The sequence below is a fragment of the Thalassophryne amazonica genome, chromosome 7 (genome assembly GCF_902500255.1).
Source record: "Thalassophryne amazonica chromosome 7, fThaAma1.1, whole genome shotgun sequence".
NCBI lineage: Eukaryota > Metazoa > Chordata > Actinopteri > Batrachoidiformes > Batrachoididae > Thalassophryne > Thalassophryne amazonica.
In genome coordinates this window covers 12,318,056-12,345,276 of record NC_047109.1, presented here as the reverse complement: position 1 = coordinate 12,345,276, position 27,221 = coordinate 12,318,056, and the positions used below count along the sequence as shown (strand labels likewise).

The window sequence follows — 27,221 nt, the reverse complement described above, 5'->3', positions numbered from 1 at the left end:
AAAATTTCCCCTCTTGCTATATAAATTACAGGTGGAAAGTTATGGAAGAAAGTTACACCCAGGAACCTTCATAAACAAAACAATCAAAAAGAAGTGGCCCCACAATTAATTAACCCACTTATTCACACCGGGAGCAACTGGGGATTAAAGACCTTGCCCAAGGGCCCTTAGTGATTTTCAGATGGAAAAGAGCTGTATAGGTGTGTGTGTGTGTGTGTGTGTGTGTGTGTGTGTGTGTGTGTGTGTGTGTGTGTGTGTGTGTGTGTGTGTGTGTGTGTGTGTGTGTGTGTGTGTGTAAAATCTCAGGTAAAATGAGAGGATCTGGGTTATTTGTGTTACATATATCACAGAGGTGTTAAACAAGCTGTGACATACAATTGTGGGACTTTGGAGATGCTATGTAAAAGGTGATTTTGCACAATATGACCTCTTTAATAATTATCTTATTGGCTCTTGAGCCATTTCATTTTTTAAATCTGCCCATTGGACATTAAAATCTGGACAAAAAGCATCATGAATCAGACATTTTTAAACTGTTTTAAGCCTGTCAGAGCTCTATGAAGCTGTTAATTAATGATTTTTAAAGCCAAACACGTTGGTAAATGAACAAACTTCCAAACAATGACCATTATTAAAGCAAGTTAACTTTGCTATGAAAAGTATTTAACGTGTACTTTACCTCCATGCCTTATTCAGCAGGGAGAAACATTAACGAGGCTGTTTTAGCCACATAAACAAACCTGTGCTCTGTGGCTGTGCTAATCGCCAGATTTTCTTACTGCTATTTAAAAAAATTAAAGAATTCTGATCTGGAGCTGTTGTTTAAACCGTGCAAAAAAGTGTCCAAAGGCACAGACATCTAACCCAGTTATTGCTCACAAAAGGATTTCATTGTCAGACCAAGTCAGTGATATCTAAACAAAATGGAGCAGAGTGCGATCAATCACGATTTTTAAAAAATTAATGCATTACAGATGTTGTAATTAATGAATGTAAACTAACATATTACTTTGTCAGCCATAATGACATAATTAAATAAAATAAATAATAATAATAATAAAAACAAATGGTTTGCAAGACTGTAACTCACTCACCGACAACGTCCAGCAGAGTGACAGCCCCCCCCCCCCCATCTCGTCGGCAGAGGTGGGACGAAGTCACTGTCAAGTCATGAATCAGCAAGTCTCAAGTCAGCTTGCAAACAATTGGTGGTCATTATGACTTGAGACTTGACTTGTGACTTGCCAATTCATGACTTGAGAGTGACTTGCTGGTGACTTCGTCCCACCTCTGCTTGTTGGTAAATCCACTTATTAGGGGTTTTGAATGCAGCGTTGATATGTGCACCCCGTGTTTTTCACAGTTGCGTATGATGTAAAGATGTAACATGCTGTGCACACCTGTAACACAAAACTGCATTGAAAGCTCCATTTTGTGAAAAATAATTTTTTTTACATTAGAGTCTGGAAGAGATGTGGTGGACAGATTTTCAACCTAACTGAAAACGCACCAGAATGAGCAGGACCTGACTGAACCACTGTAACGGGTACTCGAACATAAAAAAAAATCCCTCCTTACCCCGTTTGGCAGTGCTTTGCCCAAATTGCCCTTATGAACAAGCCACCCCTGGTTACAGGCCTTAAGTAGCATATCTCACTCCAGTCAACACTATCTTTAAAAAAAAATTATATACTGGATTATAAAGCATTTCTTCCAAGTCTTTAACTTGTGCAGGCCCTGATAAAGCAGATAAAATAAGAGAGTGCACCTGAAAAAGAAAAAGCATGACAGATTAATAGTTTGACCTAAAATCATGACGTAACATCAGATACCGACTTGCCGCTGCCTTAAAGTCACTCTGCCTGTGTCCACTTACAGTCCACTTCATGATTTACGCCATTTCACACAGTCAATCCAGGTTGCTTTTTGTCTGTAAATGTAATATGGCTTTAATTTGGGCTTTGAAGTCAAATTCTCGTATTTTGCAATCAACATATGTCCGTCTCTGCCTCTTTGTAACCTGCTGTGTGTGCAGAGAAGAAAAAAAATCGCATAGGTCTCACTAAGACTGAATAATAATGACTGCATACCTTGAAAGTTGTCTCTGATTTCTGATTTCTCTCCTGCTGTGTTCACACACAGAGCCATGTAGAATTATTGTTCACTGTGTTGCTGTCCACAGTAAACGGCCTTCCTCTCTCTGGGGATCCCACTAGCTTAGCTTAGGTTAGCCCACGCAGAGCAGACAGAAGAGAAAAGCTCACCGTGAACAGAGGTTTTTATTGAGAAAACAGCTCAAAATTATTAGTGTGTTAAAAAAAAGTATTAAAAAGAACTCATCATACAAATACAACAATCAACTTATTTATTTTTAGTTCTTATTTCAGTTTGTGGGCAACCAAGCAGAATCTCTCTTTTTTTTTTTCCCCCAGAGTATGTTTTTCCTGGTCTTTTCTGCCTATGAAGTTGCAGGAAATGGCTTCCTTTTGTATTTAAAAAAGGCGAAGTGCTACAGCTTTAACCTCCATTTGAATTAAAAAAAAAATCCTCCGGTGATGCCTCCCCACCCATGCGCAGCTATGCTCTGAATTTCTGGGGTCAGCCATGCCACGGTACACACCAATAACACAAACAGCTGGAAGCTGGTCCACATCATGGCTCTCCTGTTAACAGTGATCACCATCGCGACCTTGTTTCTCGCTCTCTGTGATCACAGATGCAGTTTCCTCTGTGAGACTCTGTGTCTCACATGTAGCAACTTAGCTTAGCATGGTGTGACACAGTGGCAGAAAGCACATACATGGCCGATTCCACACTTTTGAGAGAGGAAACACATTTTCTTCTGCCCACACAAATGGAAAGGGTACAATCCGTAGTTGGATCCATTTTTTGAAGACCATTCTCGCGCTGCGCCCGGCTTTATTTCTGCAGTCCGAGACGCGCTATTTAAATAAAATAAAAATAGCTCCCACTTTCCTTCTCAAAATTTTATCTTTGGCAATAATGTCCACCTAATACACATCACAAGTGCTGTTGCTGCATTCTCCCAAAACACACTTGTTCACCATTCAAAAATTCCTGTATTTTCATTTGGTTCACTAATGTCTCAAAGTGGGTGTTGGCTCACGTGATGTCATCAAAGTCTACTTTTCTGACAGGTTCACCTTTTTGAGCCATTATCAGAGGCAAGTGAAATCTGACTAAATTCCCCAAGTTTGTGACTTAGTTTCTCAGGGCATATTGCACCAAAAATAAAACACAACACATCAATATTTTCACAATTCTTTATTTATTTAGAATAGTCAGCTCATTTGACATCTCATTTGCCAGAGATATGCACTTTAAATACAGGAATGGATGTATTTGAACAAATGAAATGAAGTTGACCCCACAAAACATGAAATGTCTTTGGTTCATATGATCTGCAGTGAAACAGCATTCAAAGTAAATGCAGAGATCACTGCTTTTTTTTTCTTTTCTTTTTTTTTTTTTTTGTATTTTCCATATTGTTTCAACCTTTTCTGATTTGTGTGTGTATCCAGGTTATCTATCTCACATACTGGGTCATATAGATCCTTTCCTTTTGAATCTGACTGTTGTGGTTTTAAGTTCACGTTTCTCTGTATGCATGTTTCATTAGTTATCTTGCAGCAGAACAATGGACCAGATGTTGCAGGCTCTGTGTGTGGACTCCTGTGCCGGACTGTACTTCGCTCAGTTTTGTGAACAATCTGTAAACCAGGTTCAGTAGAAGCTGCTTTGTTTTAATGTTTGTGTCCTTTATTCAGTGAAGTGTGATATTTATGAATGCTAATGTGCACTTGAAATACTTCATTACTCTGCATTTATCAATCAATCAATTCAATCAATTTTTTTTATATAGCGCCAAATCACAACAAACAGTTGCCCCAAGGCGCTTTATATTGTAAGGCAAGGCCATACAATAATTATGTAAAACCCCAACGGTCAAAACGACCCCCTGTGAGCAAGCACTTGGCTACAGTGGGAAGGAAAAACTCCCTTTTAACAGGAAGAAACCTCCAGCAGAACCAGGCTCAGGGAGGGGCAGTCTTCTGCTGGGACTGGTTGGGGCTGAGGGAGAGAACCAGGAAAAAGACATGCTGTGGAGGGGAGCAGAGATCGATCACTAATGATTAAATGCAGAGTGGTGCATACAGAGCAAAAAGAGAAAGAAACAGTGCATCATGGGAACCCCCCAGCAGTCTACGTCTATAGCAGCATAACTAAGGGATGGTTCAGGGTCACCTGATCCAGCCCTAACTATAAGCTTTAGCAAAAAGGAAAGTTTTAAGCCTAATCTTAAAAGTAGAGAGGGTGTCTGTCTCCCTGATCTGAATTGGGAGCTGGTTCCACAGGAGAGGAGCCTGAAAGCTGAAGGCTCTGCCTCCCATTCTACTCTTACAAACCCTAGGAACTACAAGTAAGCCTGCAGTCTGAGAGCGAAGCGCTCTATTGGGGTGATATGGTACTACGAGGTCCCTAAGATAAGATGGGACCTGATTATTCAAAACCTTATAAGTAAGAAGAAGAATTTTAAATTCTATTCTAGAATTAACAGGAAGCCAATGAAGAGAGGCCAATATGGGTGAGATATGCTCTCTCCTTCTAGTCCCCGTCAGTACTCTAGCTGCAGCATTTTGAATTAACTGAAGGCTTTTTAGGGAACTTTTAGGACAACCTGATAATAATGAATTACAATAGTCCAGCCTAGAGGAAATAAATGCATGAATTAGTTTTTCAGCATCACTCTGAGACAAGACCTTTCTGATTTTAGAGATATTACGTAAATGCAAAAAAGCAGTCCTACATATTTGTTTAATATGCGCTTTGAATGACATATCCTGATCAAAAATGACTCCAAGATTTCTCACAGTATTACTAGAGGTCAGGGTAATGCCATCCAGAGTAAGGATCTGGTTAGACACCATGTTTCTAAGATTTGTGGGGCCAAGTACAATAACTTCAGTTTTATCTGAGTTTAAAAGCAGGAAATTAGAGGTCATCCATGTCTTTATGTCTGTAAGACAATCCTGCAGTTTAGCTAATTGGTGTGTGTCCTCTGGCTTCATGGATAGATAAAGCTGGGTATCATCTGCGTAACAATGAAAATTTAAGCGATACCGTCTAATAATACTGCCTAAGGGAAGCATGTATAAAGTGAATAAAATTGGTCCTAGCACAGAACCTTGTGGAACTCCATAATTAACTTTAATCTGTGAAGAAGATTCCCCATTTACATGAACAAATTGTAATCTATTAGACAAATATGATTCAAACCACCGCAGCGCAGTGCCTTTAATACCTATGGCATGCTCTAATCTCTGTAATAAAATTTTATGGTCAACAGTATCAAAAGCAGCACTGAGGTCTAACAGAACAAGCACAGAGATGAGTCCACTGTCCGAGGCCATAAGAAGATCATTTGTAACCTTCACTAATGCTGTTTCTGTTTATGTATCATTTTGTGCAAGTGGGACAAAACCATCTGTTTTGATTTTATGTGACTGAAAACATGGCTGTGATAAACTGTGAGATTTATGTGTTTAATCCTCTTTCAGCTTTGGGAGAATGCAGTTCATTTGTGGATGGACCTGCAGTACTACTATGAGCTGTTTCATCAGGGTGGACTGGATCCATACAGAGTCCAGAGAGAGGCACAGGTAGCCATTCTTGAATTTAGGAAATTTACTGAGCTGTGGAAATTGACACATCTTTTCCATAGCTGAATGTAATATTGTATGCCTAGTTTAATATCAGCATTAATAATTGACCTCGGAAACGGGGCAGTCTTTCTTAGTTAGAATTCAAGCTTTATCTGCAGTTGTTTCAAGAATACTAGATCATATTCCATTTTGAAGTATGGTATGTTTTGCCGTAATGAAACTAGATTAAATTTGATGTTTTGGATAAAAAGCAAATCCAACAAAACTACAAATCCAGAAATATAATACTTTCATCTGGATTGTCTTGCGGCATTTTCTAGATATCAGTTTGATGTCCCGTTTTTCAGAAATTACAAATAGTCAGTATTTTGGTGTGTTTCTTAGGGTAGAAATGTTTAGACTGGATCAATTTATGTCTAAAGTGTGGAACCTTAAGTCAGACCCTAGGTATGTGCAGATTAATTCGGATTTACTTTAAGTTGCTCAACTCACTGCAGTGCCACAGAGCAGGTGTGTAAGGATCCTACTCCCATTCAATCCTCTACAAGGTTCTGGTGCAGCAGTCTGTTCCCTCAAGTGTCTTTACAGGAACTGTGTCTGCTTCATCAGTAGCATCAGTTCAAAGCCAAAAGATTACAGAAAAAAAGCAGTGCATTTTCCCAAAATGTCTGCTGATTTCTCTCTCCCATATGGTCTCCAGGACCAGTTCGTCTAGGTCCTCATTTATCTACAATTTGTATACCCAGATTTGTGCTTAAATAATGTGTGCATGAACATTTATATGGATAAGTGTGTAATTTACCAACTTGTACGTAGATGTAGAATTGTTTGTAGAGGTACATGCAGCTTTTAACTGTATATACGCACTTCTTCTAGTGGTAGAACAGGGAAACTGTGGCTGGAAAGCACGGCTACTGTTTTCATACACGCTTTATGTCCTCAAATTAATATGTACACACTTGGTAATTCTGCTGCATTAGAAACAGACACAGTCTCATTGGTGTCAAAATCTTCAAAAGACACCTGTGTGAATGGCAGCTTTTGGCTTTAACCTCATTGAGTACCTTGAGCTTCCCCTGTTGCTACAAAGTGTCAATAGTCAAATTGTATCCCTCCTGCAGTTTTACATAAAACAAAAAAAAATAGGCTCAAGTTACTTTTGCTGCACAGAACGGACAGATTTGATATTAATATAAACGGCAGCACAGTGACGTCACAGAAGCGTAATGCGACGTTGCTTCCTCTCCAAGATTTCATGGTCACATTCTTGCAAAATTTAATAAACTCGAGTGACTTTCTCATCGACACATGTAAAAATAAATTGTGGACGTCAAGCATGGGAAACAATGGGACTGGAAATATGGGTAGGGAAGAAGTGGAAAACAAAACAAAAACCCCAATGTTGACAAAACAATGTATTCTGGGTCAATTTTTCCTATATGTGGTAGGGAAAATTGAAGGTGTTTATGAATGCAGATGACCATGAACATGTCTGAGTATGTGCTTCAGAACATGTGGGATTTATCAGCAGCTAATGCTTAAGGCACCGTTACACCGGACAGCATCCTTTTGGAGCTTGTAGTCTGTCCTAAAAAATTTGCTAGGACTCAGAAGGGATGCAAAAACACCTTTCTGTGTAATTGCGTCCTTTGTGTGTCATTGTTGTCTCTTGTGGAGTTGGGGTGTGACAGATGACATCACATTTCCATAGAGATCTGCACTTTACAGAAGGATTTGCCTGGTTTATAGTCACATATCCTGGATTTGAGTGGAGTTTGCCATGTTCTAAAGCATGGCATCGTATTTCTTTACTGTTAGTCCACCAGGAAATCAGACAATATGTGTGAGAGAGAAGGTCTTTCCCTGATCTCCGCTCAAAGTTTTGGACATGCACATAACTTTCTTACGAACTTGACAGACATCAGCTGATAACATTTTGTGCTTTATAACAATACTTTATAAAGTGAACTTTATTCATAAAAATCACGGCACACAGCCCTGTTCATTCAGCGTCTGTTGGCTGAATGAACATGGCATCATCTGTGCATTCTTTGTTTGTCACCTGTGCAACCTTTGAGCATCCTCCAGCCTCGACGTCCCTTCTGCATTTGTTTGGCCCATGTTCCATACTTCACGGTGACCATGGAGCCCTGTGTGATTCCACTAAGCATGCCTTGTACGATCTTGGGGTGTGCTGTGCATTCCTTCAGCATCCTGTGGTGTCCTCCCCAATTTTCTGGTTGCACAAGGGATACAGAATGGACCGTGTCCCCTGTGTAATGCACGTTTTACTGATGTGCGTACAACGTGCATGCACCTGTTTGATAAATGCTACTGTTTGTACATCAGCATTTAGAAGCTTTTCCAAGCAGTTTGATGAATGAGGGCCTTGGTTACATCATCGTCTTGACAATTAGGTGTTGCAGATCAGCAGCTGATGAGTGAGTCATATTGAGGTGCTCAGATGTACACAAAGCAGTCTTGACCTTAATAGTACTCCTAGCAACTGCATTTAATAAAATCCACCCATATGTGCATCATCACAAACTGCAAAGAGCCAAAAGTCACTTTCCTCAGTGGTGAAGAAATATATCATCCAAAAAAAAAAAAGAAAGACTCAGGCTTTAAACCTGGATCAAAATTTCTCCCACAATATAATGGCTTGTTTTCAGTGATGAGGCACATGTTTCTACCAATTGTCATGAAAATCTGAGTACAGCTTTTGAAGTCATGCAAACAAAAAGCGTATACCGGAGATTTCTGGCCAGAGTTGATAATCGTTAACTGTTTTGTTGACTGAGTGATTAAATAATTTAACTTGCACCGTTTTCTCAGTTTTAAATTATTTGTTGAATTTTATCTAATTTTGAGCTGTTGGATGGACAAAAGAAGTCCCAGTAAATTGATAATATCCCCCTTCACAAAAAGTTTAGAATCATTCACATTTAAAAATAAGATTAAAACCTTTGCCCTGTTTGATTAGTTTTTACTGGTCTGTCTACACATGACAGAGAATTTAAACATGTTATGAGGTATTGAGTATCTTGGTGTGTTGTCTGTTTGCTTTTGTAGAATTTGTTGTGACATTTGCATGAACTTTCTGCCCCAGTTTGCTTTTCACGTCTGTTTATCAGTTCGGTGATTGTAAATGTGAAGCACATCAGCTTTCCTCTTGATGAAACATTCTCTCCAAATAGATTTGACCTGCCAGAATGGGTAATCATAAGAATAATCAACAGATTAAGTGGAAAAAGGCAAATCTTTTCATCAAATGCTCCATCAAACAGAACCGCCCCGCGGAAATCACATTTCACAATAGTATTTTTCCTTCAGTTCAACTTTTCTTCAGCAGATGAGTACGATGAGATTTCCGTTGCGATATGGCCAAGACAGTGGAGTGAATGACATTATGTGGCGTGACCACAGCAGTGGCGAGAGACAGTGAATGTTGTTTACGAGTCGCAGTGATGGCAGCTGTGAGAAGAAATGTCTCTGACACGTCGATACTCTGGTCTTTCCTCAGCTCCTTTACTCCACCTATCTGCACAGCTCTGCCAGGAGGAACGTCGGGATAAACGAGGAGGTCAGACGGGAGGTGTACAGCCGACTGACGCCTGCGGTTGAGGAGCTGTTTGACAAAGTTGTACAACACATTCTGAATGTTCTGCTGGAGCCATGGACTCTGCTGGTCAACAGAGACAGAGAGTCCTTCCAGCAGGTAACTTCTCTCTTGCAGGTTGATACCCCATCATCGAGATATGGACTTTATTTTAAATCCTAATTGTCGTATTCCCTGAAGAAAACAAGCATTCAACAAAAACAAATATATCATCTTCAGAAAAACATAAATTGAATTCCCTTACCAGGTGATGAGTTGTAGCTACATTTCCCAGCCACTTGGTGGCACTGTAGTATTACTTTTCAGACTATGAAAAGTAATAAAACAGGAATATAGCTACAAAGCAGTAAAATGCACAAAGAACTTGTTTGGAAATACAGGGATGATTTATTTAATTTATTTTTCATTACTAATTTTATGGGTTTTTTTTTTTTTTTTTTTTTAAAGAAGCTCAATAGATTCTCTCGACAAAGATAATGAGTCCATGTTTGCAGTGGGGCCACAGCAGTCTGTGTCCTGTACATAGTTTTGTTGTGTATGTGCAGGTGGGTGTGCAGGAGGACGTGCGTAAGGTGGACAGTGAGGAGTTCAGGCAACTTCAGAACCTCTATGAGGAGACAAAGAAAAAACTGAAACAGGTCAAATAAAAATCTTCCAGTCCAACAGATTCTAAAAAAAAAAACAACTGATGATGAACTCAAATGTATGTCTGTGCTGTTGATAATGGTGATGTCATGAAGGACAAATGATCCCTGTGACTCTGCATTAGTGTTGAAATACAGGAAAACTTTATGGGACATTCATGCTGTTTTTATTCCTTTTGTCTCACTTCTACTTTTCTTCATTTCTTATTTTTGGTTGATCTCTCTGTCTCATTGGTACCTCCTTGTACAAATCCAAATCCGAAATAGTTGGAAACAACACATTAGTTGGAAACATGGAAAATGCAAAAAAAAAAAAAAAAAAAAAAAAAGCAGTGATTGTTACATTTATTTAAAATTCAGTTTCATTGCAGACAGTATGAACCAAAGATATTTCTGTTTATATATATATATATATATATATATATATATATATATATATATATATATATATATATATATATATATATATATATTTGATGATGAAAACTGACTTTAAAAGTGATGATTTAATCCTTAATATATTTAGAATAATTGCTCCCATACCTGCTTTTTTTGGAATGTGCTGCAGGCCTTAAATGCAGGAATGGATGCATATTAACACATGAAATATTCTGCAATGAAAGTCAAAGTAAATGTAAGGATCATTGTGGGAGGTTTTTCTTCTCATTTTCCATATCATTCTAACTTTTCTGGTTTGGGGTTGTACGGTAGTTTAATTACTTGTCCTGCTTTTTTTCTTGTCAGTTTAATCTTTTTTCATGTCTCTTTTAGATTTAGCTGTTGCTCTTTTTCTTTCTATACATTTCTGTTGATTTTTCTCTGCTTTTGTCTTCACCTTAATTTTTCATTCTTGCTTTTTCCTTCCTTTGGTTTTTCTTTTTACAGCTTCTCTTCTGTCTCTTAATTCTTTCCCTCCTATTTTTCTTCCCATTCAGTCAGACTTTCTCATTATTTTTTATGCTTGGTTCATATTTTCCTCTTTTGCCTTTGTCTGTTTTTTTCTTACTTTGTGAGATTTTTTTTTTCTTCTTGTTCTTTTTGTCATTTTACCTTTTTATTTTATTTTACTCATACCTTTAGTTTTGTTACTCGTCCCTTTAATTCCACTTACTCGGTTTTTCTTGGACAGGTGGAGGAGTGTACGTCTTCCATTCCGGCGTTCACTCCATCCTCAGCGGGCTCCAGAAGGTCTGATTCCTGGGCCAGCGTCTCACCACATTACCAAGGTTACCGTTTAGGCTCCTTACTTCGTGACCACCAGGAGATCCGTCACTTCATGTCCTTCCTCCAGAATCAGGATTCCAGGTGGACTTGTTCTTCACTGTGGACTTCACTGTTTAGAGGAAACTTTGTGAAATATTTTTAAAATGTTCTTTCTGAATGTAACGTGGAGTCTTGGACTTGTGCCGCTGTTCTCAGCATCCACCTGAGCTGCTGGCTGGACCTGGAGCAGTACAGGAGGACTCCTAAGAGGAATAAGACCACAAGACACCAGAGGTGGGCTGCCATCGGCGACAAATACCTCAACAGGAAATACTTCTTTGGCACCAAAAGCCCGGCCTCAACCCAACAGTGGAATCATGTATGTCACCTGCACCAGCAATACTCATGCAAGCACATGTTTTACTTTGATCATACTCATTATATTTTTTTAGTGATATGTTTAATGTAATCCTCATAATAAAGGAAAGTTTTTGAAATAAAAAAATAACTAACATAAATTCTGAACTGTTTCAGTTTGAAATGAGACTTGTCAAAATGTTTTCTGAATATTTTCTTCTTCCAATAATGTACATGGCACCGAGGAGCATTATTGTACATGGGTAAAATCCTGTATCCTGTAAAAAGGCATATAGATTAACAACAAATAAAATCTTATGCCACCTATAAAAAGGGCCCTTAGCTAAAAACAACTTCTGGATAATAAGGTGGCTAACACAAATCTGTAGTGCTTTAAAATCATGAGGTTCTGATTCCATCTCTGGTTCTGTTTTTTCAATTGCATGCTGTGGCTTCAAACAACACAGAGGAACAACCATCAAAGCGTCGTTCTTCAGGGTGTTCTTCTGCCTCGGTGGGATTAACAATGTACAGTGTACTTGTTGACATCACAGCTTTAGCTTTGTTGTATGACCTTTGTCAACCTCTTCTCATAAATATCACAGAAACGTTCCTTAGATCTGAGCATGTGAGCGAACATTCAGCACTTCTAGCTGCAGTTTGGGTCTGAATGTCTCCCGAGTCCCAGTGTTGGTTCCTGTCTGTATAAGCGATGTGGAGAGATTGACAGTTTTACTGCTTTGGACCTTCACTCTTTCAGTCGCTCAGGCTTCCAGGTCCAGATTGGCCTCCTTTCATGTGCTGACGCCACGAATGGTTCTCATTTCAGACGTGAGAGCGTGCACGCATGTGTGCGTGCCGAGTGTGACGGAGAGATGAGAGAAAATGCAGAGCAGATATAAATACAGAGACGCAGCCAGATCGAAAGCATAAAGAAAGACGAGGGAGAAGAAAGCAGAAAAGGGGGATTGTGGGAATGATGATGATCACAGCAGGAGTTGGGGAGGAGGGGAGTCCTGCTCCCGGATTCCCCACAAGGTTCATGTGGTGCATGAGAGCACTCAAGCATGGTTTTTGCGTGTGCGTCTCTGCCGTGCCGTTATGTGAATGTTGTCTGTCTTTGTAGGTTTTGCATCTCGCAGGTGGACCGGAGCGCCTCAAAACGGACTGTGTGTCTGACCCACTAGTGGTGGAGATACAGAATGTCATTAGGAGCCACATTGAGAATACATGGTTGCCGCGGTTTTTGTCCACACCGGCCTTCACAGAGAGACAGAAGCATAAGCCAAAGGTGGACATCCTGACACTTACCATGTTTGGTTGTTTTCTCCATCGTTAGAAATGAAGAGTTCATGCACTGAAACACATATGTGTGGAATAAAATTCATGAATTTTCTACATGCACTTATTTCAGTTAAAGGTCAAACAGGAACTGGAGCCTGTCCCAGCGGTCACTAGGCAAGAAGCGGGGTCCACTTCAGACAGGCCGCCAGTATAACGTGGGGCATGTGGAATGAAATGCATCACTGACTTTTTGTTTTGTTTTCAGAAAAATGTTAAAAACTGCACTTTTTTTTGTTTACTTTTATTACTTTTTAACAGGTCTTCTAAAATTGTAGTTTGAAATTCAAACAAGCACGTATGTCTGTACTCTTGTCATAATTTTCCTTTATTATTCCTCAGTTTGAGACACAGAACTCATTATTTAGGCCTTGTCCACATAGATACAGCACTTTCCCAATATGACCTTTTTCTTTGTCGTTTTCAAATAGTGTTCATTGAAAATGGCATATTTCAAGGATTATCTGCGTCCACACAGAAATGCTGCAGTACATATTCCAGACCTGTATCTGGTGCTGTAATGCTTCCACAGAAAACTGAGAAAAAGATGATTTTTCCGCCAATTGTAGCAGAAGCTAAAGCTACATTACAAAGTGGCACACTAGTACACTGGTCAACTGAAGAAAAAAAACAAAAAGATTTATTTTGGGGTGCTGAATCTGAACCTGAGCTCAGATTTCCTCTGTCACATCATGTTTTTTGCAATCTGCATGTTCCATATTGATGGATTATGCAGACCTTGCTCATTCACTCACGCGTTTGATGCCACTAATCATGCACAGAGGCAGCTTCAAAAGCACAGTTTGCAAAATCAGGTTTGCAAAATCTGAACAAGGGTCGTAATATCGTTTATGGCGCCGAAGGGGTGTGCGAGACTGCAGCTTTTGCTTCAATGCTTGATACGAGAAATATGTTTTCATGTCTCAAAAATATGATGATTGGCAAAAACTAACACCAGATTCAGATTCGGTACCCCCAAATTCCCCAAAATTTATTGAAAAACTCCATGCAAGAAAAATCTCCTCGACTTCGCCTCGTTGAATGCTATGTTCCAACTTTCACCTCATGAAATATTTGTTCCGTTGAAAGAATGTAAAAACATTCATTATTTGTTTTATATAATGGGTAAAATTGTCATTTGATATTTTATTAATTTATAAACAACAGAAAAGGGACTTACATTTTGGTGTTCCACTGCTACTTAACAGTCCAACATGAGCTTTAAATAGGAGTCCAAAATTGAGACGATGTAGTCCAGTGATGCTGTCTTTGTGTACTTCCAAAAAAAAAAAACTTCATGTACTTCCTCAGCTAGGGTTCGCAGTGTGCAATGGTGCAAAATGTATGGAACCAAGTTGCACGCTAAATGCAACGCAACACAAATGGGACGGATAATACATGTCATGTTACATACAAAGCACCAATCAAATGAAAAGGATCCACTCAGCCGTTATTTAATAAAAAAAAGAGCAATCCAGATGTCTGTCAATCCAGATCTGAATCATCTCCAAATTCAGTGGAGTCTTCCGTACCCAAATAGCTATCTGTCGTGCAAATTTGATGAGAATCCCTGAAGTAGTTTTTTTATGTAAGTAAGTAATGTTTATTTATATAGCACCTACCCTTGTCTGTGACTTCACAGACAAGGGAAGTCACAAAGTGCTTCACAAAAGGCACACACAGATAAATAAAAAAAAAACAAATCTGTGAAATGTACAATGTACATCACAATAAAGGCACACACAGTGGTTATAAAACAGACCTCTCACTACTAAGGTTTGAATGCCTGGAGAAACAGATGGGTTTTAAGTTTGCTCTTAAAAACGAGTCCAGCGAACGAAGAGACAAAGGGAGATCATGCCAGAGCCTCGGCGCAAAGCCCTGGAAAGAGCGATCTACTCAGGTCTTAAAGTGGGTGCGAGGGACCCTCAGAAGGTTCTGATCCACTGATCTCAGTCTCCGAGTGGGAGTGTAGGGACATAACAGGTCTCTAATGTAGGAGGGAGCCTGGCTCTAAAAGTCAACACCAGGATTTTAAAATGGAAACATCAACGTAATCCTTCAAAGCCTGTATAAAATGAAATCTTGATCAAGAATCCGGATCACCTCCAAAATTCAGAGGAGTCTACCATGGCCTAATATCTATCTGTGGTGAAACGCTTGTCAAAATCTGTGCATTAGTTTTGACGTAATCCTGCTGACAGACAAATAAATTAACGCCAATGATTTTATTATGTCCTTGGCACATATAAAAATCTATCTTTCATGGAGTATAATTTACAGAAATTTAACTTTTGGATACGTTTCTTACTAAGGGTCTGGTCCCACTGGGGAGAGGATTAATTGCGCATGAACTGAGTATACAAATGTTGGGTGTTCGTTGTCGTCCACAACAAAAGTGGCCAACAATGACAGATGTCTCAGTATGAATTACGGATATCTTAATAATGTACAGCGAATATATGACCAACAGTCACGGATGTATAACGCATGTATTGAGCAAACGGATCGGACGCATTACAATTATTACAGATGTATTGGCAATGCATTGCGCACATGTTGCGCATGCACGGCATCTGCATTGCGGTCATAAATGAAGTGCACTCGGGTTCGGCATCACTATTCACACCAACACCACAGCCTCTGGAGCAATTGCTGGACTTGGACAAGTTGATTGGAGTAAACAAGCGGTGAACAGGGTGAGTGGTGACGTCAGCGGATCGCATCAGAGCACAGCTCGTCTGAATGATTATAACAAGAAGTTAAATCTGTTATAAACATACTTTAACAGCTGCACACAAGAAGGAAAGAACACACAACTGTTTTATCAATTCAATTTCAATTTATTTCCTTTATATAGCGCCAAATCACAACAGAGTTGCCTCAAGGCACTTCACACAGGTATGGTCTAACCTTACCAACCCCCAGAGCAACAGTGGTAAGGAAAAACTCCCTCTGAGGAAGAAACCTCAAGCAGACCAGACTCAAAGGGGTGACTGTCTGCTTGGGCCATGCTACAAACATAAATTACAGAAATAATTCACAGAACAATTCACGGACGAATATACAAGAATTGCTGTTGGTGCACAGGACAGGAGGATTGCCAACACAAACACAACTCCCATCTCTGGATGGAGCTGCACCTTAAACAGAGAAGAAAACAGAATTAGGCATCAGAAAGACAAAAAATACTGTATAATTTGCCAGCATTAATCAACAAGAAAAACAGAAGAAATACTAAGGTGATCGCCGGCCGCTAGCCCTAAGCTTCACTAAAAGACCCAGAATTTAGGTGAAGTTGAGGCCGCGGCCCACTTCAATTATTAATAACATGAATTAAAAGAGTAAAAAGTGTAAAACAAAACTGCACCAGTATGGTAGCCATATGAAAGGGAAAATAAGTGCGTCTTAAGTCTGGACTTGAAAGTCTGCACAGAATCTGATTGTTTTATTGACGCAGGGAGATCAATCCACAGAAAAGGGGCACGATAAGAGAAAGTTCTGTGACCCGCAGACTTCTTATTCACCTTAGGGACACAAAGTAGTCCTGCACCCTGAGAACGTAAAGCCCGGGCCGGTACATAAGGTTTAATTAGGTCAGCTAGGTAGGGAGGTGCCAGTCCATGAATAATTTTATAGGTTAGTACCAGAACCTTAAAGCCTTAAACCTTATCAAGCCTTGACAATGTAAACAAGTCAAATAATTGCCTTTTTAGACGGCTCAAAATGTTCTCTGCAGCTTGTTAGGCGAGCGAACACCTCGGGCTGCAGCCTCCTTTGTGATTCAGGAAGTGATTAGAGTTTCAACAGCGAATTTGCAGAAAACATAATTAATCCGCCACGAAATAATTATTTTATATATGCAGCATCCAGCGCAGAGCGCGTGGCAGCCGGTAGAACAAAGAACAGCGTCCAGCTGTGAACACAGAGGGTGGGATCGTCAGGACACAGGTCGTGCTGCTGCGTGAAGCAAAACATGCTCCTGTCAGTGCGCATTTATGTTATTGGATGGCGTTTTTGGGGATCCATAACTACATCTGTACATTTCCACAGCTGGACTGGCACTGACTGGCAGGTATGTCGATGTCTGCCATGGTACTTTGGGTTTACATGGAGTGTTTGTTGGGCATTCACAAATTGTCCGCAAATCAGATGCAAAGCTGACGTAATACAACGGCTTTATTCGTGGCCACTCTGTATGCAGTCGCTACATCTTATTTTAATTTGTGATGTGGGCATGATAGGCATGCAATATATCCGTTTTACACACTGTCCCAGTCCACTGCCAAGCCGCAATACCCTGTCAGTTGCGGATATCAGTGAATAACGGTGGATATACAGCGCATAGATTCAATCAATCAATCAATTTTTTTTTTTATATAGCGCCAAATCACAACAAACAGTTGCCCCAAGGCGCTTTATATTGTAAGGCAAGGCCATACAATAATGATGTAAAACCCCAACGGTCAAAACGACCCCCTGTGAGCAAGCACTTGGCTACGGTGGGAAGGAAAAACTCCCTTTTAACAGGAAGAAACCTCCAGCAGAACCAGGCTCAGGGAGGGGCAGTCTTCTGCTGGGACTGGTTGGGGCTGAGGGAGATTGAGTATGTATTGAGTGTGTAAGGCAGATGTCATCCGCAGCCAAAATTTTGTGCAGCTCAAAAATCCTGGCAACGGAAAAACATGCCTCTGCGGATAATTGCGTACATGTGCGGTTGTCGGACGACTCATACAAGCATTTCATGGATATTGCGGACGTTTAGTGAATATGAACCAATCCTGTGTGCAATTCATACGCAAATCTTCCTAAACACCAGTGGGACTGGGCCCGAACTCAATACTCATTGGACATTCTCAAGAACAGAAATGTTTGGAACATCATCATCATCATCTACCCAGCTTTATCTATCCATGAAGCCAGAGGACACACACCAATTAGCTAAACTGCAGGATTGTCTTACAGACATAAAGACATGGATGACCTCTAATTTCCTGCTTTTAAACTCAGATAAAACTGAAGTTATTGTACTTGGCCCCACAAATCTTAGAAACATGGTGTCTAACCAGATCCTTACTCTGGATGGCATTACCCTGACCTCTAGTAATACTGTGAGAAATCTTGGAGTCATTTTTGATCAGGATATGTCATTCAAAGCGCATATTAAACAAATATGTAGGACTGCTTTTCTGCATTTACGCAATATCTCTAAAATCAGAAAGGTCTTGTCTCAGAGTAATGCTGAAAAACTAATTCATGCATTTATTTCCTCTAGGCTGGACTATTGTAATTCATTATTATCAGGTTGTCCTAAAAGTTCCCTAAAAAGCCTTCAGTTAATTCAAAATGCTGCAGCTAGAGTACTGACGGGGACTAGAAGGAGAGAGCATATCTCACCCATATTGGCCTCTCTTCATTGGCTTCCTGTTAATTCTAGAATAGAATTTAAAATTCTTCTTCTTACTTATAAGGTTTTGAATAATCAGGTCCCATCTTATCTTAGGGACCTCGTAGTACCATATCACCCCAATAGAGCACTTCGCTCTCAGACTGCAGGCTTACTTGTAGTTCCTAGGGTTTGTAAGAGTAGAATGTGAGGCAGAGCCTTCAGCTTTCAGGCTCCTCTCCTGTGGAACCAGCTCCCAATTCAGATCAGGGAGACAGACACCCTCTCTACTTTTAAGATTAGGCTTAAAACTTTCCTTTTTGCTAAAGCTTATAGTTAGGGCTGGATCAGGTGACCCTGAACCATCCCTTAGTTATGCTGCTATAGACGTAGACTGCTGGGGGGTTCCCATGATGCACTGTTTCTTTCTCTTTTTGCTCTGTATGCACCACTCTGCATTTAATCATTAGTGATCGATCTCTGCTCCCCTCCACAGCATGTCTTTTTCCTGGTTCTCTCCCTCAGCCCCAACCAGTCCCAGCAGAAGACTGCCCCTCCCTGAGCCTGGTTCTGCTGGAGGTTTCTTCCTGTTAAAAGGGAGTTTTAACACTGTAGCCAAGTGCTTGCTCACAGGGGGTTGTTTTGACCGTTGGGGTTTTATATAATTATTGTATGGCCTTGCCTTACAATATAAAGCGCCTTGGGGCAACTGTTTGTTGTGATTTGGCGCTATATAAAAAAATTGATTGATTGATCATCTTCAACCTCTTATCCGGGATCGGGTTGCAGGGGCAACAGCTCCAGCAAGGGACCCCAGACTTCCCTTTCCCAGGCCACATTGACCACCTCTGACTGGGTGATCTTGAGTCATTCCCAGGCCAGTGTGGAGCTATAATCTCTCCACCTAGTCCTGGGTCTTCCCCGGGGTCTCCTCCCAGATGGACATGCCTGGAACAACTCCCTAGGGAGGCGCCCAGGAGGCATCCTTACCAGATGCCCAAATCACCTCAGCTGGCTCCTTTCAACGCGAAGGAGCAGCGGCTCTACTCCGAGCTCCCCATAGATGACCGATATTCTCACCCTATCTCTAAAGGAGACACCAGCCACCCTCCTGAGAAAGCCCATTTCAGCTGCTTGTACATGCTATCTAGCTCTTTCAGTCATGACCCAACCCTCATGACCATAGGTGAGAGTAAGAATGCAGACTGACCAGTAGATTGAGAGCTTTACCTTTTGGCTCAGCTCCCTTTTCATCACAACAGTACAGCAGAGCGAATGCAACACCGCCCCTACAACACCGGAGGTACTTGAACTCCTTCACTTGGGGCAAGGTCACATTCCCTACCCGGAGTAGGCAGTCCACTGGCTTCCTGCTGAGAACCATAGCCTCAGATTTAGAGGTGCTGATCCTCATCCCAGCTGCTTCACACTCGGCTGCAAACGGATCCAGTGAGTGTTGGAGGTCACAGGCTGATGAAGCCAACAGGACCACATTATCTGCAAAAAGCAGCAATGAGACCCTGAGCTCACCAAACTGGAAATCCTCCTCTCCCTGACTACGCCTCTGTGTCCTCTCCATGAATATCACAAGATTGGTGACAAGACGCAGCCCTGGCGGAAGCCAACCCCCACCGGAAATGAGTCCGACTTACTGCCGAGCAATCGAATACAGCTCTCGCTTTGTGAGTACAGCGATTGGTTGGCCCTGAGAAGGGACCCCCTCACTCCATACTCTTGTAACACCTCCCACAGTATCTCCTGGGGTATCTGGTCATACGCCTTCTCCAAGTCCACAAAACATATGTAGACTGGATGGGCATAGTCCCAGGCACCCTCCAAGTTCTTTGTGAGAGTGAAGAGCTGGTCGGTTGTTCCATCACAACATCCACTTAACAAATTAGTGGTCTGTTTGATTTATGACTGATGGCGGTGAAAGTGGAGGAAAAGCTGGTTTGGATATCTGCTCAGACAGTACGGTTGGCTTTTTCCCCCTGCAAATTTTCTTTCAAATCTGTTTTATTTTTCTTTTATTAATGAATTTAAACAGTTGATAGTATTGGTTATGCAACAGTTTTGTTTTTTTTTTTGTTTTTTTTAACTTCGTGTCTATTTGAATTCAAAAGAAATGATCCAGTTTTAATGAAGTTTCTGTAAAATGTTGGGGCTGATCTGGACTTGTAACTTAATAAGGTAATAATAATAAATGATTGTAAGGGAGGTTGGGCATAGAAAGGGAACTTATTTGGTAATGCTTGCGTTGTTGTTTGATTCATGCTGTGTTCAGAGTAGAAGTCAAACTGGCTGTAGTTTAGATAAACCACTGGTTTATCCGCTTTGTCAGGTGGTAACACACAAAACCACAGATTCCACTGCGTGGCCTCATTATGTTATCAAGTTCACCATTTGCTCACGTGGATCCTCTCAGTCAGTAATGAGAGACAGACAGAGTTTAGCGTTACACTGACAAACGATAGAAAAGAATGTTGAGGTGACAATGAGGACAGGTGACGTCTGGAAGATGCACAAAGGTTTAGTTTCTATCTGCAGACAGACTGGAGGTGTTCATACTGATTCTGCTTTTGTCTTTGACTCCTGACCTTTTTGTCCTCAGGGCGCAGAAGGGGCCAACGTCTACCATCGCCATAGAAGGAGGGGAGAAGCTGAGAAGGTAAGGAGGAATCCTCAGGGGACGCTGAATACTCAGAGAGAAACGAGGCATTTCCCATCCTGAAATCATTTGTGTTTTACTTCATGACTTGGCTCCCAGTGCTGGCTGTGTCCAACACTGTGTTGGCCCCGTGCTCGCTTTTCCCAGCTCGGATCCAGGATAAATAAGATTAAAGCATCAGCATCGCAGTCCTCACTGTAATCGTTCTTTGGAGGGGTTTTTTTTGTGTTCCCATCGTGTCAGTCGAACACGGACAGAAAACATGAACGTGTCACTTATGAAGCAGGATAATTACAGGAAGGAGTTTTCATACATGATTATGATGACCGACTTTTACAATCATTATCTCATTATTGGTAAAAGAACATCTTTTCTGAATTACAGAGAATCATTTTGTGAATTTTCTGTGAGATTAAACGGCTTCTAAGAAGTCATTGCTCATCCCATTAAAAAAAAAAATTGATGTACAGAGATCTGAGGAATTCTCCACTTAAAACCAAAATCAACAGTTAGACAGGAATGAAAGAATTGTGCTCATCAGATCCAGATTATTATTCTGGATTACTTCCTGCACTTTACTGTATGTTGTGAGTGGATGCCTGTTATATTCTCATTCCAGAATTGGATGTGTTCCAGAAATACAAATTGCATCAGTGGAATCAAAATCAGACTGTACATGGGGGAGGATTGTGTCAATTCATCTAAATGAGCAGCAGAGAATAAAATGTCCAAAACGGCTCTCGTGTCAGTGGATCAATTTATAACAATTTTATTAGGCTCTTCAACAAAATCAAATAAGTCATAAAAATCATTCTATAGCGTGACACTTTCTATAGATTAGGTCAGCCAGATATAGTACTTTTTCAAAGTAAGGGTCAATGAAAGCAAACTAACATTTTCTCTGACAAAACATTAATAGTACCTATTAAAACCTTTCAAACATCACTAAAGCTACGCCAGAATCAAAATGTATGCTGTGGATCATCAGTCAAGCCTTCTTGGTTGTTGAGGTATACTATATATATATATATATATATATATATATATATATATATATATATATATATATATATATATATATATATATATATATATACACGCACAGTTGTATGTAAACATTTTGGCACCCCTGATAATTTTCATGATTTTCCTTTATAAATCATTGGTTGTATGGATCAGAAATTTCAGTTAAATATATCATATAGCAGACCCAGGGTCTGAGATGTGAAATGAAGTTTCTAGTTTTTACAAAAAGTGTGCAATAATTATTTAAAGAAAAAAGTGGGCAGGTGTATAAATTTGGGCACCCTTGTCATTTGTACAATGTTCATGAATCAGTGACAAATTTGAAGTTGCTGGATCTTTCAACAAGACAGCAACCCTAAACACTGCTCAAAATCTACTAAGGTATTCATGCAGAGGAACAAGTACAATGCTCTGGCCATCTCAGTCCCCAGACCTGAATATTATTGAAAATCTGTGGTGTGATTTTAAGTGGGCTGTCCATGCTCGAAAACCAACAAACCTGAGATGTTTTGTAAAGAAGAATGGTCCAAGATACCTTCAACCAGTATCCGGACTCTCAATGGAAGCTATAGAAAGCGTTTAGAGGCTGTTATTTCTGCAAAAGAAGGATCTACTAAATATTGATGTATTTCATCAGGGGTGCCCAAACTTTTACATGCAACTAGTGTGTGTGTGTGTGTGTGTGTGTGTGTGTGTGTGTGTGTGTGTGTGTGTGTGTGTGTGTGTGTGTGTGTGTGTGTGTGTGTGTGTGTGTGTGTGTGTGTGTGTGTGTGTGTATCCTTGATGTTGACCTAATCTCTTGGTATGAAAGTACTGTATTTTCTGGTATATGCGTCTTTTATTTATGTATTTATTTATTAACTGATTGATTACTAATTTTGGAGGTCCCATGACTTAAACTCCAGTGCAACTTGTACACTGAAAAATTGCACATTTGTTGGTAATAAAAATAAAATCTCTCAGGAATCAAAGCACTAAACAAAATAAACTACTAAAAAAAAAAAAAAAAAAACTTGCCAATAATACATGACAACAATGCACAAAAATCCCAATTGAAAGAGCTGATAATAAAAAAGAGGTGTGATGTATCCTCTACTTGAATAATAATAATAATAATAATAACATATATATATATAAGGATGAAGCCAGCACCTGTTGAACATGCTTTTCTCTTTGAAAGCCTGAGGAAAATGGGACGTTCAAGACATTGTTCAGAAGAACAGCGTAGTTTGATTAAGAAGGTCATTGGAGAGGGGAAAACTTATACGCAGGTGCAAAAAATTATAGGCTGTTCATCTACAATGATCTCCAATATTTTAAAATGGACAAAAAACCAGAGACACGTGGAAGAAATTGGAAAACAACCATCAAAATGGATAGAAGAATAACCAGAATGGTAAAGGCTCACCCACTGATCAGCTCCAGGATGATCAAAGACAGTCTGGAGTTACCTGTAAGTGCTGTGACAGTTAGAAGACGCCTGTGTGAAGCTAATTTATTTGCAAGAATCCCCCACAAAGTCCCTCTGTTAAATAAAAGACGTGCAGAAGAGGTTACAATTTGCCAAAGAACACATCAACTGGCCTAAAGAGAAATTAAGGAATATTTTGTGGACTGATGAGAGTAAAATTGTTCTTTTTGGGTCCAAAGGCCGCAGACAGTTTGTGAGTAGACCCCCAAACTCTGAATTCAAGCCACAGTTCACAGTGAAGACAGTGAAGCATCATGATATGGGCATGTTTCTCCTACTATGGTGTTGGGCCTATATATCGCATACCAGGTATCATGGATCAGTTTGGATATGTCAAAATACTTGAAGAGGTCATGTTGCCTTATGCTGAAGAAGACATGCCCTTGAAATGGGTGTTTCAACAAGACAATGACCCCAAGCACACTAGTAAACGAGCAAAATCTTGGTTCCAAACCAACAAAAGTAATGCCTCGCAGATGTGAAGAAATCATGAAAAACTGTGGTTATACAACTAAATACTAGTTTAGTGATTCACAGGATTGCTAAAAAAAAGCAGTTTGAACATAATAGTTTTGAGTTTGTAGTGTCACCAGCAGATGCTACTATTATTGTGAACACCCCCTTTTCTAATTTTTTACTAATAGCCCAATTTCATAGCCTTAGGAGTGTGCATATCATGAATGCTTGGTCTTGTTGGATTTGTGAGAATCTACTGAATCTACTGGTACCTTGTTTCCCATGTAACAATAAGAAATATACTCAAAACCTGGATTAATATTTTTAGTCACATAGCACTACTATTATTCTGGACACTACTGTATATATATGAGCTGATGATTGGGATCTGGACTAGGAATTGCTTCTCATGGAGAGATTTGACCAACAATTTTCAAACTCAGAATCCTTTGCTGTATCCCTACAGGTCGTGGGTTTGTGGATGAGTTCCTCTAAAGAGATCTTAATGTTCCGGCAGGTTCTCCTGAACCCTGTCACGTCTCTGCAGTTTCAGTACTTTGCCTCCCTGAAGAGTGACTTCCTGGAGAATGATGTGCTTTTCTGGCTGGAGGTCCAGAAGTACAAGGTACCAGAAGAGCTTGACATGAAGCCATCACTTTAAATCCAGCCTGGAACTACAGATTGTAGCAAATTTGCAAGGGTTACAGCAGGGAATCCAAGATTTACAGAATTTTAATGGCCAACACAGCAGGATAGGGAAAATTCAAATATTTTAAATTTCTTTTTGTGAGGTGGAGTTTGGAGAAGCTCTATTTTAAAGGGACCATCCTTCATAATTACCTAGACAGAGCTTTAATACCTAGACAGAGCTTTAATTCATTTGAAAGCTTGTCTCTTAGTCTTTTCCATCCAAATTGGAAGTCCCAAAAACCAGTTTTATTTGTTATTATCTATCGTCCACCTGGTCGTTACTGTGAGTTTCTCTGTGAATTTTCAGACCTTCTGTCTGACTTAGTGCTTAGCTCAGATAAGATACTTATAGTGGGCGATTTTAACATCCACACAGATGCTGAGAATGGCAGCCTCAACACTGCATTTAATCTATTATTAGACTCTATTGGCTTTGCTCAAAAAGTAAATGAGTCCACCCACCACTTTAATCATATCTTAGATCTTGTTTTGACTTATGGTATGGAAATAGAAGACTTAACAGTATTCCCTGAAAACTCCCTTCTGTCTGATCATTTTTTAATAACATTTACATTTACCCTGATGGACTACCCTGCAGTGGGGAATAAGTTTCATTACACTAGAAGTCTTTCAGAAAGCGCTGTAACTAGGTTTAAGGATATGATTCCTTCTTTATGTTCTCTATTGTCATATACCAACACAGAGCAGAGTAGCTACCTAAACTCTGTAAGGGAGTTAGAGTATCTCGTCAATAGTTTTACATCCTCATTGAAGACAACTTTGGATGCTGTAGCTCCTCTGAAAAAGAGAGCTTTAAATCAGAAGTGTCTGACTCTGTGGTATAACTCACAAACTCGTAGCTTAAAGCAGATAACCCGTAAGTTGGAGAGGAAATGGCGTCTCACTAATTTAGAAGATCTTCACTTAGCCTGGAAAAAGAGTTTGTTGCTCTATAAAAAAGCCCTCCGTAAAGCTAGGACATCTTTCTACTCATCACTAATTGAAGAAAATAAGAACAACCCCAGGTTTCTTTTCAGCACTGTAGCCAGGCTGACAAAGAGTCAGAGCTCTATTGAGCTGAATATTCCATTAACTTTAACTAGTAATGACTTCATGACTTTCTTTGCTAACAAAATTTTGACTATTAGAGAAAAAATGACTCATAACCATCCCAAAGATGTATCGTTATCTTTGGCTGCTTTCAGTGATGCCGGTATTTGGTTAGACTGTTTCTCTCCGATTGTTCTGTCTGAGTTATTTTCATTAGTTACTTCATCCAAACCATCAACATGTTTATTAGACCCCATTCCTGCCAGGCTGCTCAAGGAAGTCCTACCATTATTTAATGCTTCAATCTTAAATATGATCAACTTATCTTTGTTAGTTGGCTATGTACCACAGGCTTTTAAGGTGGCAGTAATTAAACCATTACTTAAAAAGCCATCTCTTGACCCAGCTATTTTAGCTAATTATAGGCCAATCTCCAACCTTCCTTTTCTCTCAAAGATTCTTGAGAGGGTAGTTGTAAAACAGCTAACTGATCACCTGCAGAGGAATGGTCTATTTGAAGAGGTTCAGTCAGGTTTTAGAATTCATCATAGTACAGAAACAGCATTAGTGAAGGTTACAAATGATCTTCTTATGGCTTCGGACAGTGGACTCATCTCTGTGCTTGTTCTGTTGGACCTCAGTGCTGCTTTTGATACTGTTGACCATAAAATTTTATTACAGAGATTAGAGCATGTCATAGGTATTAAAGGCACTGCGCTGCGGTGGTTTGAATCATATTTGTCTAATAGATTACAGTTTGTTCATGTAAATGGGGAATCTTCTTCACAGACTAAAGTTAATTATGGAGTTCCACAAGGTTCTGTGCTAGGACCAATTTTATTCACTTTATACATGCTTCCCTTAGGCAGTATTATTAGACGGTATTGCTTAAATTTTCATTGTTACGCAGATGATACCCAGCTTTATCTATCCATGAAGCCAGAGGACACACACCAATTAGCTAAACTGCAGGATTGTCTTACAGACATAAAGACATGGATGACCTCTAATTTCCTGCTTTTAAACTCAGATAAAACTGAAGTTATTGTACTTGGCCCCACAAATCTTAGAAGCATGGTGTCTAACCAGATCTTTACTCTGGATGGCATTTCCCTGACCTCTAGTAATACTGTGAGAAATCTTGGAGTCATTTTTGATCAGGATATGTCATTCAAAGCGCATATTAAACAAATATGTAGGACTGCCTTTTTGCATTTACGCAATATCTCTAAAATCAGAAAGGTCTTGTCTCAGAGTGATGCTGAAAAACTAATTCATGCATTTATTTCCTCTAGGCTGGACTATTGTAATTCTTTATTATCAGGTTGCCCTAAAAGTTCCCTAAAAAGCCTTCAGTTAATTCAAAATGCTGCAGCTAGAGTACTGACGGGGACTAGCAGGAGAGAGCATATCTCACCCGTGTTGCCCTCTCTTCATTGGCTTCCTGTTAATTCTAGAATAGAATTTAAAATTCTTCTTCTTACTTATAAGGTTTTGAATAATCAGGTCCCATCTTATCTCAGGGACCTCGTAGTACCATATCACCCTAATAGAGCGCTTCGCTCTCAGACTGCAGGCTTACTTGTAGTTCCTAGGGTTTGTAAGAGTAGAATGGGAGGCAGAGCC

At 39.9% G+C, this 27,221-nt stretch overlaps 1 protein-coding gene across 1 annotated transcript in view; it reads left to right on the top strand.

Moving 5' to 3' along the window:
• LOC117513198 (regulator of G-protein signaling 22) overlaps positions 1-27,221 on the top strand; it is a 107,853-nt gene that overhangs the window by 54,349 nt on the left and 26,283 nt on the right. The window contains exons 10-19 of the mRNA XM_034173494.1: positions 3,641-3,742; positions 5,580-5,681; positions 9,208-9,402; positions 9,849-9,941; positions 10,883-10,911; positions 11,028-11,252; positions 11,367-11,529; positions 12,634-12,798; positions 20,846-20,902; positions 24,322-24,480. Coding sequence (XP_034029385.1) covers positions 3,641-3,742; positions 5,580-5,681; positions 9,208-9,402; positions 9,849-9,941; positions 10,883-10,911; positions 11,028-11,252; positions 11,367-11,529; positions 12,634-12,798; positions 20,846-20,902; positions 24,322-24,480 — 1,290 coding nt within the window. The remainder of the gene's footprint in view (positions 1-3,640; positions 3,743-5,579; positions 5,682-9,207; positions 9,403-9,848; positions 9,942-10,882; positions 10,912-11,027; positions 11,253-11,366; positions 11,530-12,633; positions 12,799-20,845; positions 20,903-24,321; positions 24,481-27,221) is intronic.